This window comes from Zea mays, chromosome 6, assembly GCF_902167145.1.
Source record: "Zea mays cultivar B73 chromosome 6, Zm-B73-REFERENCE-NAM-5.0, whole genome shotgun sequence".
NCBI lineage: Eukaryota > Viridiplantae > Streptophyta > Magnoliopsida > Poales > Poaceae > Zea > Zea mays.
Window position 1 is genome coordinate 107773800 of NC_050101.1, and position 21071 is coordinate 107794870.

Genomic DNA, 21071 nt, shown 5'->3' on the forward strand with positions numbered 1-21071 from the left:
ACTTAATATTAAAACTAATCATTTCATATAAATCATACACGTATAACATAAATCAAGTAATCACCTTAGAGGTTTCGGCACGGGCGAGGCGACGGGGCGCGGGCGAGACGACAGGGCGCGGGCGAGGCGCCGGGTCGCGGGCGAGGCGCCTGGCGGGCGAGGGCGCGACACGACGAGGGGCACGGCACGCCGAGCGCGGGCACAACACGACGAGCGCGGGCAACGACACGGCGAGCGCGGGCACGGCGGGCGCGGCTTCGGCGAGCGCGAGGGCGAGCGCGGGCGCGCGGCGGCGGCGGGCACGGGAGCACGCTCGGGCGAGGGCGCGCGGCGGCGCGGTAACGCGCACGGGCGCGCGGCGGCGGCGAGGGAGCGCGCACGGGCGCGCGGCGGCGGCGCGGGCGAGGGGGCACGACGGCGGCGCGGCGCGGGCGCGAGGAACGGCACGGCGGTGGCGGCGAGGGAGCGGCGACGGTGAGGGCGCGGCGTCGGCGACGGCGTTGAGTGAGTGAGAGAGAGAGTGAGGAAGATGCCCGCTGGCCGTTGTATGTAGGGCGCTTTGCCGAGTGCCCGTGATCTGGCACTCGGCAAAGTTTTTTTTTAATTTTAAAATAAGCTTTGAGGAGTGCCAGATCGCTGGCACTCGGCAAAGCCGTCTTTGCCGAGTGTCCATTGGGCGACACTCGGCAAAGACTCTTTCCCTATTCTTTGCCGAGTGCCACGCAGCTGGCACTCGGCAAAGGAAGCTTTGCCGAGTGTCTTACCCAGACACTCGGCAAAGTATATTTTTATTTTTTTGATTTTGTCTCCCAAACTTTTTGTGGTATGTTCCTACACTATGTAGACCTACATGTATCATTTGTGGACAATTATAACATAGTTTTCAATCGTTAGTAGATTTAGTTTGTTTTTTTGAAATTCTTCGGAAAATTCAAATTTGAACTGCAGGTCACTCGAAACTTGGAAAACCGTGCATGAAAAAATGATATTCATGTTACTTAGCATAAGTTACGACCGATTTCAGATGCGTACCGGAAACTTCGAGCAACATGCTCACTAAACATGGCCGTCAACTTGGCATGCACATGTTTAAAAATTGTATAAAACACAAATAAAGTCAGAAAATCATGAAACTTGTCCACGTGTCATGATATCATATGTAGAGGCTGTGATAAAAATTTTAGAATGTTTGGAGAAAGTTGTGAGACACTATGTGTAGAAACCTAAGAGGACTACACAAGAAATCATAGAGTTTCAATGTGAATCTAGAAGGTTTCTACACATAGTGTCTCACAACTTTCTCCAAACATTCTAAATTTTTTATCACAGCCTCTACATATGATATCATGACACGTGGACAAGTTTCATGATTTTCTGACTTTATTTGTGTTTTATACAATTTTTAAACATGTGCATGCCAAGTTGACGGCCATGTTTAGTGAGCATGTTGCTCGAAGTTTCCGGTACGCTTCTGAAATCGGTCGTAACTTATGCTAAGTAACATGAATATCATTTTTTCATGCACGGTTTTCTAAGTTTCGAGTGACCTGCAGTTCAAATTTGAATTTTCCGAAGAATTTCAAAAAAATGAACTAAATCTACTAACGATTGAAAACTATGTTATAATTGTCCACAAATGATACATGTAGGTCTACATAGTGTAGGAACATACCACAAAAAGTTTGGGAGACAAAATCAAAAAAATAAAAATATACTTTGCCGAGTGTCTGGATAAGACACTCGGTAAAGCTTCCTTTGCCGAGTGCCAGCTGCGCGGCCTTCCTTTGCCGAGTGCCAGCTGCGCGGCACTCGGCAAAGAAGCATCTTTGCCGAGAGCCGACGGTTGGCACTCGGCAAAGACTGACGGCCGTCAGCTTTGGGACGGCCAATGACGGCCCTTTGCCGAGAGCCTTCTTTGCCGAGTGTTTGACACTCGGCAAACGTGTCTTTGCCGAGTGCTGTCCTCTGCCGAGTGTCCAGCACTCGGTAAAGGGGCTCTTTGCCGAGAGCCTGACTTTACCGAGTGTGGCTCTCGGCAAAGCCTTCTTTGCCGAGTGCCCGACAAAAGGCACTCGGCAAAGAATCCAACACTCGGCAAAGACTCGGATTCCGGTAGTGCTAGGCTTCCTCTAGTTATTGGAAGCCCAGGGCTCCTAATATATAAACTATATATATATCACTAAACAAATCACATTAAAAACATGTAAAATAAAAAAAATGTTACTGAGTTATTACCAAATTTTCCTAGTAACGCGTTTTAAAATAGATGTCACATGTGTAACGATACTATCGTTAGTGACGTGTTTTTTAAAAAAAAACGTCACTGTGGAAAATCAGTGACGTGTTTTCAGTGTCACGGACCCTCACGTCTCATTTGAGGGATTTTGACGTAGTGATTTCTAGTTTCTTTGCAAGCTTAATTTATTTTTTCATCTGCACTGTATAATTTGATTGGAAAGGAAGAAACCGCTTTATTTTGCTAATTATGATTGGTGGCCTTGATTTGTATTAATTATGTCATCAAATTTTGTTTTTATTAGTTCAGTTAAACAAACATAATGCTGTCGATCTAGCTCTTAATGATCAAGTCATATAGATGATACTATCTGCAAACTAAAACTGAAGATAATTGATTTTTCCAGCATATATATATACTTGTTCTGTTGATTAACAAAAAAAAACTAGAGCCAATTTCTTGATCAGGCACAAGTACTTGCTCAATAACTGTATCCCTCGTTTCTCTGAGATCGTAATGACACTCACAGGCCATCATAAAGGTTGTGTTCAGCCAGGGGCGGACCCAGTGGGTGGTCCATATGGTCCACGGCACACCCTAAGATCACATAAGTGTAGGTACCATAGTGGTGTAAGTGCTATATTTTTAAACTTGGTGGTCAAGGTTCGATTCCTGTTGATCCTTATTTTTTGTTTGTTTTTTTATTTTTTTTTGGCACACCCTAAAAATAGCAGCCGGGTCCGCCACTGTGTTCAGCATTAGTGCATATGGTCGTACAATAAATTGTTTTACAACGTAGATAGCACTATTTATAGAGTGTCGTTTAAAATAAAATAGGAAAACATTTCCTTCGGCAAAGTTGGGAGACATCAGATTAGATTTGCAACAAAGCTCTCTCCAATTCACAAAAACTATAAAAACACACTATAGCTAGCTGATCATTTTACTTAATTTGAAAACCACAAGCTGGTCCAGCATTGCCTTTATTTAGGAGGAACAGGTCTACTGACATGCACGGGGCTTATAATTATATCGTCAAGCACGTGCTAATTAATGGGAAATGAGCCCAAGTAGAGTAGTACTAGCCAACTAGTCATCAACTGGGGAAGCAGAGAAGCTAGCGCTAGCTAGAGACTAGAGATCGATTAGCTAGAATAGAGAGACATGCATGAGAGCCTGACAGAGGCCCAGACGATAGCTAATAGACCAAAGGTTCACATGGTGATGGGCATGCATGGAACCACAGGCCTCCACCCTCCACGAAACTAGCTCGCGGACGCGGACGAGGACGCGGACGCATGGAACCTGGCGATGAACGCCGACGCCTTCATGTCGACGTCGCGCTCGCCAACGTACCACAGCCCGTCCTCGTCGCTCGGCCGCACCTTCCTGGACGACCGCCGCGGCTGCTCGTACCCCGGCTCGTCGGCGTAGTAGTACCCGCCAGCTCCCGAGCCGAAGCAAGACAGGCTGGCTCCCATTCCGGCGATCTCGATCACCCGGCCGGCCGAAGCTTCCTCTTGGCTTTGGCTCGCGCTAAGCTTCTCGGAGCTAGCACAGCACACGACAGTTGTCAGGCACTAGCAGCGGCGGTAAGCTCACTAGGAAACTGCTGCTGCTAGCTGGTGGTGGTTATGTGTTGTGTTCTGAGGGAGAGGCCGGATCCTCCCCAGTTTTATAGGGCAGGGCGCGCGCGCAGCGGGCGGCCAGGATGCCCCCCGAATCACTTCTGCGGCGGCGCCCGACGGCCCGGATCGATCGGTTCGTTGAGCGAGCTACGTGTTGTGCACGTCGGGACGAGACGAGACGACGAGTAGACTACTCTTCAGACGGTCGAGCTTGCATTGGGTGCACCAGGGTGACCTGACTGCAGATTCTTTCTTCAGAGACCTCTCCAGCCAGCTATATTCATGAAACACTGCAAGGTCTATTCTAAATTAAACTTTATTGCATTAGTTAGTATAAAACAGTGTTTTATATAATTATATACACGATTTACTGAGCACGGCATAATGAATAAGTGCTGATGACGGCGTAACTGGATTTGAGATGTCATGAATATATTACGCTAATAATGGAAGGCAAAGAGTATTTGGGCTTCGATATATTCACACGATCACCTGAAGCTAGCTAGCTAGCTAGCTAGCTGCCTAGCTAGTCCTGGGTTTAAGGGTACTATAGATATAGAGAGAGAGAGCGCGCAATTTTTTAATCTTTTCTGACATCATGCAATTCAGATAAGGGATACGTACAGATAGCAATTGAAAAGTTTAAGGCGATAAGCCGGCATCTCGGAGTCACTAAAACGTGCGGTCACCTCAGGGTCATTTTTTATGATCAATCAACTAATGTACGGTCGTCAAGATTTGGTCTACCTACTTGTGCGCTGATCACTGTTTACTACTGATAAATATAATGGGTTAGGTATGTTAAACATGGAAGATTATGGCTCTATTTCTAAACCTCTAAAACTAATAGCTAGCGGCTAAAATTAGCTAAGAGGTTTAGAACGAGTGAGCTAATAGACTAATTAATTATTAGTTACAACTCTCAAATAGCTATTTTAGATGTAAGTTACTTCAACCCAGCTAACAACTTATTAGCCGACTGATAATTTGTTCTAGAGGTGTGGAACAAGGCTTGTATAGAGTAGGAAGAGGTTATGCGTCTTTAATTCTGTTCGACTTGGGTTGTGTCCTCCTAATCTTGGCAGTATTGTTATCTACCATGTAAAAGCTTGGGTCTACGTCTTCTAAACTCGACAGTACTATTATCTACCATGTTAACCATTCTCATCTCTCTCTATATGAGTCTCAAAAGGGTCTTGCCTTGTGGCATGTCAACATGGTACCATAGTTGAGAAAATTTTCTGATTCTCTACCACACATCCTTCTTCCTCTTTCTCCTCCGATGTCGGACGCCACTGCTTCTATCCCTATGGCATTATTCTCATACATTGAGTCATGATTTGATTGACTAAATTCAGTTTTCCTATGGCATGCTCAGCTCCTTTCGTATCTACGGAGCTCAAAGCTTATGGAATACATTGATGGATCCAATGCCACAACTAAGAAGCATATTGTCGCATCGGCGGTCGCAGGTGCCGCTGAAGTCCCTAATCTGGTTTATGCTCGATGGTATGATCAAGGCCAACAAAAATGTCGGGTGGCCTTCTCTCATCGATGATCGAGAAAGTCCTTCATAATGTCGTCAATGACACATCTTACAAGGAGGTCTGAGACTCTCTAGAAGAAAATTCGTCCCATCCACAAAGATGTGCACAGTGCAAATGCATGTGAAACTTGCTACATTGAAGAAACGTGATATGTTTGTCACCGACTTCTTTCGCAACATCACGAGGCTCGCCACCGAGCTCGCCGACGCCGACGCTAGCTTCTATACGCGATGACGAGGTTCTCGACTATCTGTTGACAGGGCTCCGCTGACAATTATCCATTTGTCACCTTCATGATAACTGAAACCAAGCCACTCTCCCTTCACGACATGTCCACACAAATAATTGTGTTTCAGGCTCGCCAACTCCAACACGTGATTGATATCATGGCTAAGCATTGAGTTGGTCTAACATTTAGAAAGTTTTATAGCGACTTGGACTTAGGGGGTGTTTGGGATGGCTCCAGGTTCTAGCTCCAGTGTAGAGTTGTAGTTTATAATATCAAGTTAAATAGTTTAAAAAAATAATTTTAATCTAACTAATAAACAAAATGACTTATCTAAATGTCATCTAAAGGCTTACATATCTAGCTCAACGATTTTCTAGAGCACCTAATGACCTGCTGCACCAACTCTACCAAATTTACTGGAGCTGGAGATTGAGCTATCCCAAATAAGACCTTAACCTTATAGCGTCTAGATTGAGGGGTGTTAAATATAAAATATTATATATATATTAAAGATAGAATGTTATATATAGTAGAAAAGGGTCATACGTCTTTAATTCTATTGGACTTGGCGCTATGCTCTCTAATCTTGACAATATGTTACCTGCCATGCTTGGAGCTATGTCCTATATATATTCTCGACAGTCCATATAAATTGTTTTTATGTAAAACACATTTTAAGAGAGTCGTTTCTCTCGCGTCATATCATCTGTGATAATCGACACAGTACAAATTGGACGGTAGCGGGCCCGTTGATTTGCGATTTGGTGCCCTAGCTAGCTATTTGTACCCAAAACACCCTTTGTGATCTTATCGATCGACTTTTCGTGTAAATTAAAGCGGTGTGCGTACGTACATAGATTCGCACGGCTTTCCTTCACACGGCTTAGGCTACCTCAGAGAGTAGAGTACAGATTGTAATTTATTGCCTCAAAGAGAGAAAGAACATCACTCACTTAACTCTCTAGCTTCTCTTATTACGTACCCTGTAATAACTAACTTATTGCATATAGTTTTATTGCACACAGGGCCGGCCCTGAGGGTATGCAGGGTATGCGACCGCTCAGGGCCCCCAAGATCATTAGGGTCCCCGTTTGTCTAGATTATGTCTAAATACATATATGTTATAGATAAATTTCTATTCTCGTTTCTTTGTTGCGTCTCTCTGATTTTCTGGACTCATCTCTTCGAGGTCGTGTAACATTCTGTTTATGACGAATACTAAATATTGATTGATGCGGGAAGGTCGTAAGGTGTTGTACACCTGTGCCTGTCGCGTTGTTTTATTCTAGCCTACTAGAGGGCCCACCCTGATAACCTACGTTGCTTAATCTAAGTTTAGGTTGCTGGAATTTGTTTTCAGAAAATTTTCTCTAATGTATTTAAATTTGTTTTACTGTGCATTTTAAGGTTTAGGCTAGTTTGATAAATTAAAAGTAAAATACTCGCTTTCAAAGCAAATGTAGAGTTATATTATATAATCTGTATAATTTTACAACTCATAAAATATTGTAACAGTCTCCAGTCATATTATTTTGAAAGAAATGTGTAAATCGTCAATTTCTTTGATTTTTTAGATATTATAGTTGAAAAAATAGCAAATCAAACTTTCGTATAGGGCCTCTATATAGATTTTTGCTTAGGGCCCCTAAAATGTCAGGACCGGCCCTGATTGCACATGTATCCCACAGCAACAAGCTATACATATTTAGGTCAATGCAAGTAATATAATAAAATAAGAATCAGGAACGGTCACCACGTACAATGGTTTGTTTGGTAGGATCGGTCAAAAGAAGAAGAAAACATCCCAAAAGCTGCCACTAACAATAGTCCCATTGCAAAGCGCAAAGTTGCGAGCCCTGCCTGCCTAGGCTTCAACTTTCACACAGCCTTTTTAGAAAGAGTACCTGCACAGTAAGTAGGGAGGGTAATGAATAACGATCTAAATATTTCTTCATAATAAGTTAGTGCTCTTAAATAGTTTTAGTTTAAAAATAAATAGAAATAGAGTTCAATTCTAATCTAATTTGATCCTTAAATTTATATAGTGTAGAATTTATAGCTCATTACCACGCCTATATGTACGCCTAAATAACGACGGAGCCAGCTTTTATGTTCGATGGTGTGTCGGTGTCATTGTATTATAAACAGTGTTTAAACATTACTTTTACACTATATTTTCGAAAATCATCGATGTCACCAATGCCAAAGGTAGCTTTGCCCCTGCGCCTAAAGCCGACTCTAGCAGTTTATCCAAAGTTTATTTATAAACACTGTTTTGTAATGTTCTGTATTGTAGAATGTACTGTTTGTAAAGTAAAGATTGAATATGGATACGTGTATGAGTAAGCTGTTGAACCAGTGCGTGTAATGCAGTGCACGCTGTAAGCACGATGCATGCTTTAAGATGGCGACTTTTGGGCGGAATCCTGTGATCGTGATCTCTCTTTGATCAGAGGTCTATAGTGTTAGGCGACAGCTATATATGCGTGTAGATGGACATAATAGATATAGATATTTATTTATTTATTTATTTGTACGCAAGCCTAGCGGCCTTGGGCTGACAGCACGCACTGAAGGAAAGAATTTGAAAGGAGTGGTCGTCTTTCTCATCAACTAGATTTGTACATGGAAAAAAATCTTTCTTTCTCATCAACTAGATTTGTACATGGAAAATCTTTAATTGCCTGTGCTAGTGTGCTAGTTTAGTTTAGTTTAGTTTACCACAACTAAAACGCTATGTGTCACCATGTTCGTTTTTTGTAACACAACAAAAGGTGTATAAATACTCTATAATCTTTGCGTGTGATATATAATAAACTTATCAATAAAAATATGTTTGTTTCCTCCATCCATGTATCCAAAGTAATTAATGGTGGCTCTTATTGAATAACATGCATATCAGCATATGTCCCGTAATATCGTGATCTAGATTTGGACTTTCAAGAAATGAGCCCTTCTTCTAGTCGTCGTATAATCACTAAGGTCCGTGAGTCTGTGACGATTTTGAGACAAGTCCGATCGGGAGTTGTCTAGTCTCATACATTTCTTTAATTAAAGGTAAAGTTTTAGCCGCTAAAATGATGCTACATAGCTGAGCGTCCACCACAAATCTAAGCCATAAGGCTCAAGTACTTACAACCACTAGCATAATTATCTGTGTTAACGCTACGGCCGGCGACGCGAGGGGAGGAGGGAGCGGCGACGGCACGAGTGAGAGGGAGGACGATGGTCGCAGAGTATGAGGGGTGTCGAACTTGGAGAGGACCACGAGCAGGGAAGCCGGTGCGTGTGAAGCCCAGCGACGCCAGCGTCTGCGTGGTCTTCCGCACGATGCATGACGCTTGTGGAGAAGACGATGCTCGACGTGTCGAGCAGCGTCTGTGCGTATGCCGCTGCATGCGAGACGTCCAGGTGGTTGAAGAAGTGGTCTAGGTCTGATGCCGACACCGTGGCACGCCCTTGCGGGGCGCATTCCACCGTGGCCGACACCGGGAGGGAGCGTATGGTCGTGTGTGTGGGACGTTCAAGGAAAAGTCGCGGCGAGTGAGGAGAGGAAGGATGATCCAAATAATATTGGCTATTGAAATTGAGTGATGAGGAGAGGGGAGGAGCAGTCTGAACTCTTGGTTTTGAAGGTGTGTTATATGTGGGTGCAATTTGTTTGGTGGATCTAGGGGCAATGGGTGTGAGGGTGATTTGGTTGGTTGGGTTTTATAAAGTTTAAACTGATGGATTATATAGTGATATAGAAGACTAGCATATAGTGGCCTCAGGCGCGTGGAGCGGGCGTGGAGGAGGACCGGAGGAGCGGCATCGGGGATACAACTAGGCATCCCTGGAACTAAGTAGCGGCGGGATCGGCTCCCGATCGAGCCGACGGCTAGGGTGGTTGTTGTACGCTTGCAGTTGCAGACTTGAGGTAAGGGGGAAATAGCAAATTCATCACTACCGGAATTTGGCTCTTTGCCGAGTGCCATATTCTTTGCCGAGTGTATTTTTTCGGGCACTCGGCAAAGAAACTCTTTGCCGAGTGTCACGCAAAAAACCCTCGGTAAAATAAAACACTCGGCAAAGAAGCTCTTTGCCGAGTGTTTTATTTTTGACACTCGGCAAAAAGTTTCTTTGCCGAGTGTCTTTTTTTGACACTCGGCAAAGGGCTCTTTGCCGAGTGCCACAAATACAACACTCGGCAAAGAGCTCTTTGCCGAGTGTTTTTTCTCCAACACTAGGCAAAGACAATTTAAAAATCACTTTTTAAAGTAGTAAATTAATTCAAATGAAAAAGTTTTCAACTACAAATTTGTATAACTCATCATGATGTACAATTTATATATTGAACATTTCTTCATATGACAAAATAAAAATAAATTTGTTCATAAAACCTATATCTCTCTCGAGAGTTTATGAAACTAGAAGAGAGACGTATAGAATTTGTGCATATTGTTAGAACCATCATGTGAGATAAACAAATGACCAAATAACCAAAATAAACTTTGTAGATCTTGAGAAGTTATAGAAGTTTATAGTTGACAACTTTTTCATTTGAAGTCATATTGTCAACGAAAACTGCGTCTGAATTTAAAAATTTTAAAATTTGAATTTTGAAAACAACTTCGAAAGAAAAAACCACCAATATGAAAGTTGTAGGTATTGAAGAGTTATGAAACTTTGTAGTTGACAATGTTTTGGTTTGAAATCATTTTGTTATGCAAAACTATGTTTGAATTTTGAAATTTGAATTTTTCAAACTGTCTCGGATGGAAAAACCATCAAAATAAAAGTTGTAGGTCTTGAAATGTAATGAAACTTTGTAGTTGACAATTTTTTGATTTGAAATCATCTTATCATTGAAAAATTCGTGTGAAGTTTTGAAATTTAAAATCCAAATTTTGTAAACAGTCTCGGATGTAGAAACTATTAAAATAAAACTTGTAGATCTCAAAAAGTTATGCAACTTTATTGTTGGTCACATTTTCAAATGAACTTATTTAGTGCCTTAAATAATCAAATTACTCTCGATTTGTCATAGTACATGGGGAATGAAAACGTAATATAGACATGATTGATATAGTAGTGTAGTGGTATAGGAGGGTATGCGCGAGAGAGGTTACGAGTTCGAATCTCACCATTTACAAAGTATCTAAATTTGATTCAAAATAATAATGAAAAATGATAGGGCAACCTATAAGGTAATAGGTAGGATTGGAGAGTTGTTCCTAGAATTTTAAAAAATGTTTTGCTGTTTTTTTTAATTTTTTTCGATTTTTAATTTGCCGAGTGTTTTTCTTTGCCGAGTGCTTTTTGACACTCGGCAAAGTCTTTGTCGAGTGTCCGAAAAAAAACACTCGGCAAAGAACCCTTTGCCGATGAAATTTTTGCCGAGTGTTCTTTGCCGAGTGTTACACTCGGCAAAGGCTTTGCCGAGTGTAAAATAGCCTTTGCCGAGTGTCTTAGACACTCGGCAAAGAACGTGATTCTGGTAGTGCATTGCCCCCACTGTCGGATGTGCATCCGAGAGACGAGGATGACTGATTGCATAATTGTATCTAAGTGTTGACTGCATATTAGTCGGTGCCCGGTAAAGGAGCATTTTTTGCACAAAATGCAACTCATCGTCTGAGTTCTTTCATTTTTTATTTTTAGCCTAATGTTTAGATTTAGACTTCTATGTGTTATTATACTGTTTTTCTATGTGTTTTTATTTCTATGGTTCACAAGTTACGGGAATTGTATCCCATATACATTAACATTATGATCTACTAGTACAGTGTCTGTGTTTTGCGACATTATATAATCATATTTGATGTTATTGGTTGGGTAGGTCAGACCCTACCAGCAGTGTAATGGTTGAACGATATGCGACTATGCGAGGGCCTAGTGAAAGGGAAATGTGCCCTTGGGCCATTTCTAAGTATTTTGGTGATTGAGTGCCAACACAGGTGCTTAAATGTGAATCTCTACCCTTGGATGGACAAAGTGTAAATCAAGAGTAAAGGTATGTTTCTAAGCCTTAGTACATTGTTTTGAAGACTAATGTATTGTGTCTAAGTGCTTGAAACAGGAGAAATCGAGTCAAAGAAAAGTTGGCTGTGTACAGCCAAGAGGCTGTTCGGTCTGGAGCACCGGACTGTCCGGTGGTGCACCGGACAGTGTCCGGTGGTGCACCGGACAGTGTCCGGTGCGCCAGGCTGCCTCGAACAAAGTGGTCGCTCTCGGGAATTCGCCGACGGCGTACGGCTAAAATTCACCGGACTGTCCGGTGTGCACCGGACTGTCCGGTGAGCCAACGGTCGGCCGGGCCAACGGTCGGCCGCGGAATCCGTGCGCGACACGTGGCCGAGCCAACGGTCGGAAGGGGGCACCGGACTGTCCGGTGTGCACCGGACTGTCCGGTGCGCCAACGGCTCCTAGATCTGCAACGGTCGACTGCGCCGTTTAAGGAAAGAAATCGAGCACCGGACAGTGTCCGGTGCGCCCGATGACAGAAGACAAGATCAGCCTTCCAGAATTGTTCTCAACGGCTCCTAGCTGCCTTGGGGCTATAAAAGGGACCCCTAGGCGCCTGGAGGAGGACACCAAGCATTCCTACAACATTCCTAAGCACCAAGACATCGATCTCACGCATTCGTTTCATTGTGATAGCATCTAGAGCTCTTGTTGAGTTGCGAACTCTTTGAGTTGTGTTGCGAGCTCTTGTTGCGACTTGTGTGCGTGTTGTTGCTCTGATCTTTTGAAGTATTGTGTGCGTTGCTCATTCCCCCTTTGCTCTGTGTTCTTTGTGAACTTCAATTGTAAGGGCGAGAGGCTCCAAGTTGTGGAGATTCCTCGCAAACGGGATTGAGAAAAAGCAAGCAAAACACCGTGGTATTCAAGTGGGTCTTTGGACCGCTTGAGAGGGGTTGATTGCAACCCTCGTCCGTTGGGACGCCACAACGTGGAGTAGGCAAGTGTTGGTCTTGGCCGAACCACGGGATAAACCACTGTGTCGTCTCTGTGATTGATCTCTTGTGGTATTGTGTTTTGTTGAGACTCCTTTCTAGCCACTTGGCATTTATTGTGCTAACACTTAACAAGTTTTTGTGGCTATAAGTTTAAGTTTTACAGGATCACCTATTCACCCCCCCCCCCCCTCTAGGTGCTCTCAATTGGTATCAGAGTCGTTCTCTTCAAGAAAGGGACTAACCGCCCGAAGAGATGGATCCTAAGGGGAAGGGAATCGTGATCAACGACAAGGAAAAGGAGTCCTTCGTCAACGAGCCAAAAGATGACAAATCCAACGACTCTGGCTCGGGGCACAGACGTAAAGATGGGAAGAAGAAGAAGACAAGACGTATCAAGGAGATCGTCTACTACGACAGCGACGAGTCTACTTCTTCCCACAAGGACGACGACTACGACAAACAAAAGACGGTTAACTCAAACTTTTCTTTTGATTATTCGCGCATTCCGCACAGCTCAAATGCTCATTTGCTCCCCATTCCACTTGGCAAGCCTCCTCACTTTGATGGAGAGGACTACGGATTTTGGAGTCACAAAATGCGTACACACCTATTTTCTCTCCATCCAAGCATTTGGGAGATTGTGGAAAGTGGAATGAAATTTGATAGCTCGGATAGTCCTTCGTTTATTAATGAACAGATCCATAAAAATGCACAAGCTACTACTGTGTTGCTAGCCTCTTTGTGCAGGGACGAGTATCACAAGGTGAGCGGCTTGGACAATGCCAAGCAAATTTGGGACACCCTCAAGATCTCTCATGAGGGGAATGATGTCACCTTACTCACCAAGATGGAGTTGGTGGAGGGCGAGCTCGGACGATTCGTGATGATAAGGGGCGAGGAGCCGACACAAACATACAACCGGCTCAAGATCCTTATCAACAAAATAAGGAGCTACGGAAGCACGCGATGGACGGATCACGATGTCGTCCGCCTAATGCTAAGGTCATTTACCGTTCTTGATCCTCATCTCGTGAACAATATTCGTGAGAATCCCAGGTACACGAAGATGACGCCCGAGGAGGTACTCGGAAAATTCGTAAGCGGGCGGATGATGATCAAGGAGGCAAGATACGTGGGCGACGCCTTGAATGGACCGATCAACGAGCCTCAACCCCTTGCTCTCAAGGCAACAAGAAGCAAGGAGGCGCTACCTAGCAGGGTGGCACAAATTGAGGCGGCCGGACTTAATGATGAAGAGATGGCCCTCATCATCAAAAGATTCAAGACGGCGCTTAAAGGTCGCAAGGGACAGCCAAGCAAGACCAAAGCCAAGGGGAAGCGTTCGTGCTTCAAATGCGGTAAGCTTGGTCATTTTATTGCTAACTGTCCCGACAATGATAGTGATCAGGACCAAGGGAACAAGAGGGAGAAGAAGAAGAATTATAAGAAGGCAAAGGGCGAGGCTCATCTTGGCAAGGAGTGGGATTCGGACTGCTCCTCGTCTGACTCCGACAATGAGGGACTCGCCGCCACTGCATTCAACAAGTCATCCCTCTTCCCCAACGAGCGTCACACTTGCCTCATGGCAAGAGAGAAGAAGGTAATCACTCGTAATGATATCACTTATGATTCTTCTAGTGACGATGAGTCTAGTGATGATGAAATAGATTACTCTAGTTTGTTCAAGGGATTGGATAGAAATAAAATTGATAAAATCAATGAATTGATTGATGCCTTGAATGAAAAGGATAGGCTTTTAGAAAAGCAAGAGGATTTGTTGTATGATGAACATGATAAGTTTATAGAGGCACAAAAATCCTATGCTTTAGAAGTTAAAAGAAATGAAGTGCTTTCTAGTGAATTATCTTCTTGTCATGAAAACATTGCTACTTTAAAGAGTGTTAATGATGACTTAAATGCTAAACTAGAAGTAGCTAGTAAATCAATAGAAATTGTTGAAACATGCACTAGGTGTAAAGATCTTAATGTTGATGCTTGTAGTAAACATCTAGTTTCAATTTCTAAATTGAATGATGAAGTGGCTAGTCTTAATGCTCAACTTAAGGCTAGCAAAAGCGAATTTGATAAGCTAAAATTTGCAAGGGATGCCTACACGATTGGTAGACACCCCTCAATTAAGGATGGACTTGGCTTCAAAAGGGAAGCCAAGAACTTAACAAGCCATAAGGCTCCTATTCCCGCTAAGGAGAAAGGGAAGGCCCCTATAGCTACTAGTGCTAAAAAGAACCATGCCTTTTTGTATCATGATAGGAGACAAACTAGAAATGCTTATAGGAGTTATAATGCTTACGATGATTTTTCTCATGCTATGTTTGCTTCTAGTTCTTCATATGTGCATGATAGAAATGTTGGTAGAAGGAATGCTGTTCAAAATATGCCTAGGAGAAATGTTGTTAATGCTCATAGGAAAGTTCATGGACCTTCTACAATTTATCATGCCCTAAATGCTTCCTTTGCTATTTGTAGAAAGGATAGGAAGATAGTTGCTAGGAAGTTAGGGGCAAAATGCAAGGGAGACAAAACTTGCATTTGGGTCCCTAAGGATATTTGCACTAACCTTGTAGGACCCAACATGAGTTGGGTACCTAAGACCCAAGCCTAAATTTGTCTTGCAGGTTTATGCATCCGGGGGTTCAAGCTGGATTATTGATAGCGGATGCACAAACCATATGACGGGGGAGAAGAAGATGTTCACCTCCTACGTCAAGAATAAAGATTCCCAAGATTCAATTGTATTCGGTGATGGGAATCAAGGCAAGGTAAAAGGGTTAGGTAAAATTGCAATTTCTAATGAGCACTCTATCTCTAATGTGTTTTTAGTAGAGTCTCCTGGATATAATTTGCTATCGGTTAGTCAATTATGCAATATGGGATATAACTGTCTATTTACAAATGTAGATGTGTCTGTCTTTAGAAGAAGTGATGGTTCACTAGCTTTTAAGGGTGTATTAGACGGCAAACTTTATTTAGTTGATTTTGCAAAAGAAGAGGCCGGTCTGGATGCATGCTTAATAGCTAAGACTAGCATGGGCTGGCTGTGGCATCGCCGCTTAGCACATGTAGGGATGAAGAACCTTCACAAGCTTCTAAAGGGAGAACACGTGATAGGTTTGACTAACGTTCAATTCGAAAAAGATAGACCTTGTGCAGCTTGTCAGGCAGGTAAACAGGTGGGAGGAGCGCATCACAGCAAGAATGTGATGACCACATCAAGACCCCTGGAGCTGCTACATATGGACCTCTTCGGACCCGTCGCCTATCTAAGCATAGGAGGAAGTAAGTATGGTTTAGTTATTGTTGATGACTTTTCCCGCTTCACTTGGGTGTTCTTTTTGCAGGATAAGTCTGAAACCCAAGGGACCCTCAAGCGCTTCCTCAGGAGAGCTCAAAATGAGTTTGAGCTTAAGGTGAAGAAGATAAGGAGCGACAACGGGTCTGAGTTCAAGAACCTTCAAGTAGAGGAGTTCCTTGAGGAGGAAGGGATCAAGCACGAGTTCTCCGCTCCCTACACACCTCAGCAAAATGGTGTGGTAGAGAGGAAGAACAGGACGCTAATCGATATGGCGAGGACGATGCTTGGAGAGTTCAAGACCCCCGAGTGCTTTTGGTCGGAAGCTGTGAACACGGCTTGCCACGCCATCAACAGGGTCTACCTTCATCGCCTTCTCAAAAAGACTTCGTATGAGCTTCTAACCGGTAACAAACCCAATGTAAATGGTGTGGTAGAGAGGAAGAACAGGACGCTAATCGATATGGCGAGGACGATGCTTGGAGAGTTCAAGACCCCCGAGTGCTTTTGGTCGGAAGCTGTGAACACGGCTTGCCACGCCATCAACAGGGTCTACCTTCATCGCCTTCTCAAAAAGACTTCGTATGAGCTTCTAACCGGTAACAAACCCAATGTATCTTACTTTCGTGTATTTGGGAGCAAATGCTACATTCTAGTGAAGAAGGGTAGAAATTCTAAGTTTGCTCCCAAAGTTGTAGAAGGGTTTTTGTTAGGTTATGACTCAAATACAAAGGCGTATAGAGTCTTCAACAAATCATCGGGTTTGGTTGAAGTCTCTAGCGACGTTGTATTTGATGAGACTAATGGCTCTCCAAGAGAGCAAGTTGTTGATTGTGATGATGTAGATGAAGAAGATGTTCCAACGGCCGCTATACGAACCATGGCGATTGGAGAAGTGCGGCCACAGGAACAAGATGAACGAGATCAACCTTCTTCCTCAACAACGGTGCATCCCCCAACTCAAAACGATGAACAGGTTCATCAAAAGGAGGCGTGTGATCAAGGGGGAGCACAAGATGATCAAGTAATGGAGGAAGAAGCGCAACCGGCACCTCCAACCCAAGTTCGAGCGATGATTCAAAGGGATCATCTCGTCGACCAAATTCTGGGTGACATTAACAAGGGAGTAACTACTCGATCTCGATTAGTTAATTTTTGTGAGCATTACTCTTTTGTCTCTTCTATTGAGCCTTTCAGGGTAGAGGAGGCCTTGCTAGATCCGGACTGGGTATTGGCCATGCAGGAGGAGCTCAACAATTTCAAGAGAAATGAAGTTTGGACGCTGGTGCCTCGTCCCAAGCAAAATGTTGTGGGAACCAAGTGGGTGTTCCGCAACAAACAAGACGAGCACGGGGTGGTGACAAGGAACAAGGCTAGACTTGTGGCAAAAGGTTATGCCCAAGTCGCAGGTTTGGACTTTGAGGAGACTTTTGCTCCTGTGGCTAGGCTAGAATCAATTCGTATCTTGCTAGCATATGCCGCTCACCATTCTTTCAGGTTGTTCCAAATGGATGTGAAGAGCGCTTTCCTCAACGGACCGATCAAGGAGGAGGTGTATGTGGAGCAACCCCCTGGCTTCGAGGATGAACGGTACCCCGACCACGTGTGTAAGCTCTCTAAGGCGCTCTATGGACTTAAGCAAGCCCCAAGAGCATGGTATGAATGCCTTAGAGACTTTCTAATTGTTAATGCTTTCAAGGTTGGGAAAGCCGATCCAACTCTCTTTACTAAGACATGTGATGGTGATTTGTTTGTGTGCCAAATTTATGTCGATGACATAATATTTGGTTCTACTAACCAAAAGTCTTGTGAAGAGTTTAGCAGGGTGATGACGCAGAAATTCGAGATGTCGATGATGGGCGAGTTGAACTATTTCCTTGGGTTCCAAGTGAAGCAACTCAAGGACGGCACCTTCATCTCCCAAATGAAGTACACGCAAGATCTGCTAAAGCGGTTTGGGATGAAGGACGCCAAGCCCGCAAAGACTCCGATGGGGACCGACGGACACACTGACCTCAACAAAGGAGGTAAGTCCGTTGATCAAAAAGCATACCGGTCAATGATAGGGTCTATACTTTATTTATGTGCTAGTAGATCGGATATTATGCTTAGCGTATGCATGTGTGCTAGATTTCAATCCGATCCTAAGGAGTGTCACTTAGTGGCGGTGAAGCGAATTCTAAGATATTTGGTTGCTACGCCTTGCTTCGGGCTCTGGTATCCAAAGGGGTCTACCTTTGACTTGGTTGGATACTCAGATTCCGACTATGCTGGATGTAAGGTCGATAGGAAGAGTACATCAGGGACGTGCCAATTCTTAGGAAGGTCCCTGGTGTCGTGGAACTCTAAGAAACAAACCTCCGTTGCCCTATCCACCGCTGAGGCCGAGTATGTTGCCGCAGGACAGTGTTGCGCGCAACTACTTTGGATGAGGCAAACCCTCCGGGACTTTGGCTACAATCTGAGCAAAGTCCCACTCCTATGTGATAATGAGAGTGCTATCCGCATGGCGAAAAATCCTGTTGAACACAGCAGCACAAAGCACATAGACATCCGGCATCACTTTTTGAGAGACCACCAGCAAAAGGGAGATATCGAAGTGTTTCATGTTAGCACCGAGAACCAGCTAGCCGATATCTTTACCAAGCCTCTAGATGAGAAGACCTTTTGCAGGTTGCGTAGTGAGCTAAATGTCTTAGATTCGCGGAACTTGGATTGATCTGTAGCATACATGTGTTTATGCCTTTGATCATATTCCTTATGCATTTTGTTGCTTAATATTGGTGCTCAAGTTGTACAAACACTCCCTGGACCTCACAAGTCCGTTGCAAAGTGATGCACATGTTTAGGGGGAGATGTGTTACAACTTGACCCTTTGAGACTAACCCTGTGCTTGAGTTTGATGCTTTAGTCTTAAAGAAGGATTGAAAGGGGAAAGGTGGACTTGGACCATGCAAGACTTCCACTGCACTCCGATGAAAAGAGTAACTTTTCCAAGTTCATCTTTAAATTCTTATTGCCTATTTTGCTCTTAATTGAAGAATTTGGTGAGGCAATGAGGTTGAAGGGCCAAGGTTGATCCCGTTTTGGTGCTTGATGCCAAAGGGGGGGAAAATAAAGGCCAAAGTGATAAATGGATCAGCTACCACTTGAGAGATTTTGAAAACAGTAGAATAGAGCTTTTGGTTTGTCAAATCTCTTTTGTTGTCTCTTTTGTCAAAAGTTGGCCTCTTGTGGGGAGAAGTATTGATTATGGGAAATAGGGGGAGTTTTTGGAATCTTGAATCAATTTTCTTTGGAAAACCTCTCTTGATGTCTCTACAAGTGGATTTGACTTAGAGATAGGATTTTGAGGTTGATTTGAAAAACAAACCAAGTGGTGGCAAAGGATGATCCATATATGCCAAAATTGAATCAAAATAAATTTGAGTTTTTATTTGAAGTGATATTGCACTTGTTCTAGTTGCTTTATGTTGTGTTGGCATAAATCACCAAAAAGGGGGAGATTGAAAGGGAAATGTGCCCTTGGGCCATTTCTAAGTATTTTGGTGATTGAGTGCCAACACAGGTGCTTAAATGTGAATCTATACCCTTGGATGGACAAAGTGTAAATCAAGAGTAAAGGTATGTTTCTAAGCCTTAGTACATTGTTTTGAAGACTAATGTATTGTGTCTAAGTGCTTGAAACAGGAGAAATCGAGTCAAAGAAAAGTTGGATGTGTACAGCCAAGAGGCTGTTCGGTCTGGAGCACCGGACTGTCCGGTGGTGCACCGGACAGTGTCCGGTGCGCCAGGCTGCCTCGAACAAAGTGGTCGCTCTCGGGAATTCGCCGACGGCGTACGGCTAAAATTCACCGGACTGTCCGGTGTGCACCGGACTGTCCGGTGAGCCAACGGTCGGCCGGGCCAACGGTCGGTCGCGGAATCCGTGCGCGACACGTGGCCGAGCCAACGGTCGGAAGGGGGCACCGGACTGTCCGGTGTGCACCGGACTGTCCGGTGCGCCAACGGCTCCCAGATCTGCAACGGTCGACTGCGCCGTTTAAGGAAAGAAATCGGGCACCGGACAGTGTCCGGTGTGCACCGGACTGTCCGGTGCGCCCGATGACAGAAGGCAAGATCAGCCTTCCAGAATTGTTCTCAACGGCTCCTAGCTGCCTTGGGGCTATAAAAGGGACCCCTAGGCGCCTGGAGGAGGACACCAAGCATTCCTACAACATTCCTAAGCACGAAGACATCGATCTCACGCATTCGTTTCATTGTGATAGCATCTAGAGCTCTTGTTGAGTTGCGAACTTTTTGAGTTGTGTTGCGAGCTCTTGTTGCGACTTGTGTGCGTGTTGTTGCTCTGATCTTTTGAAGTCTTGTGTGCGTTGCTCATTCCCCCTTTGCTCTGTGTTCTTTGTGAACTTCAATTGTAAGGGCGAGAGGCTCCAAGTTGTGGAGATTCCTCGCAAACGGGATTGAGAAAAAGCAAGCAAAACACCGTGGTATTCAAGTGGGTCTTTGGACCGCTTGAGAGGGGTTGATTGCAACCCTCGTCCGTTGGGACGCCACAACGTGGAGTAGGCAAGCGTTGGTCTTGGCCGAACCACGGGATAAACCACTGTGTCGTCTCTGTGATTGATCTCTTGTGGTATTGTGTTTTGTTGAGACTCCTTTCTAGCCACTTGGCATTTATTGTGCTAACACTTAACAAGTTTTTGTGGCTATAAGTTTAAGTTTTACAGGATCACCTATTCACCCCCCCTCTAGGTGCTCTCACCTAGTAAGCCAGTGTGATGGACCGTCCCTCAAAAAGTACCCATAAAATAAATTTAATATCAAAGTGAATGTATAGTCCACATAGCAAATATTAAACTAATAAGAACACATATTATACTATATTAGCCAAAAGGTCGAGACATGTATGAGTTGAAAATGAGTCTAACCCCTTTTTTATAACTCGTTCGTAGCTAGCAAGGTGGTACTGTGTGGAAGTGTTACGCTGCGTGTGGTTGGGCGATTTTCATTCTCCCCTCCTCGCTGCCATTTCGTGTTCTGCCATTCCCATTACCCCTCCCCGCACTGTCTTTCTTATTCCCCCTTCCCCACAAATCCCATTCTCATTCCCACGTGCATCCCACACCTAGCTAAAATTAGATTAAAAAACACAAATGTGGCCCCAACGGGATTCGAAC

General features: G+C 44.1%; 1 protein-coding gene and 1 pseudogene across 1 annotated transcript; both read right to left on the minus strand.

Annotated features, from left to right (window-relative positions):
• Positions 1 to 3053: 3053 nt before the first annotated feature.
• LOC118472224 (uncharacterized) lies at positions 3054 to 3895 on the minus strand. The gene has a single exon (XM_035960103.1). It carries the CDS (start codon positions 3715 to 3717, stop codon positions 3502 to 3504), a length of 216 nt encoding a protein of 71 aa, XP_035815996.1. The 5' UTR covers positions 3718 to 3895; the 3' UTR covers positions 3054 to 3501.
• Positions 3896 to 20644: 16749 nt separating this feature from the next.
• LOC111589717 (uncharacterized) lies at positions 20645 to 20802 on the minus strand (annotated as a pseudogene).
• Between the last annotated feature and the right edge of the window lie 269 nt (positions 20803 to 21071).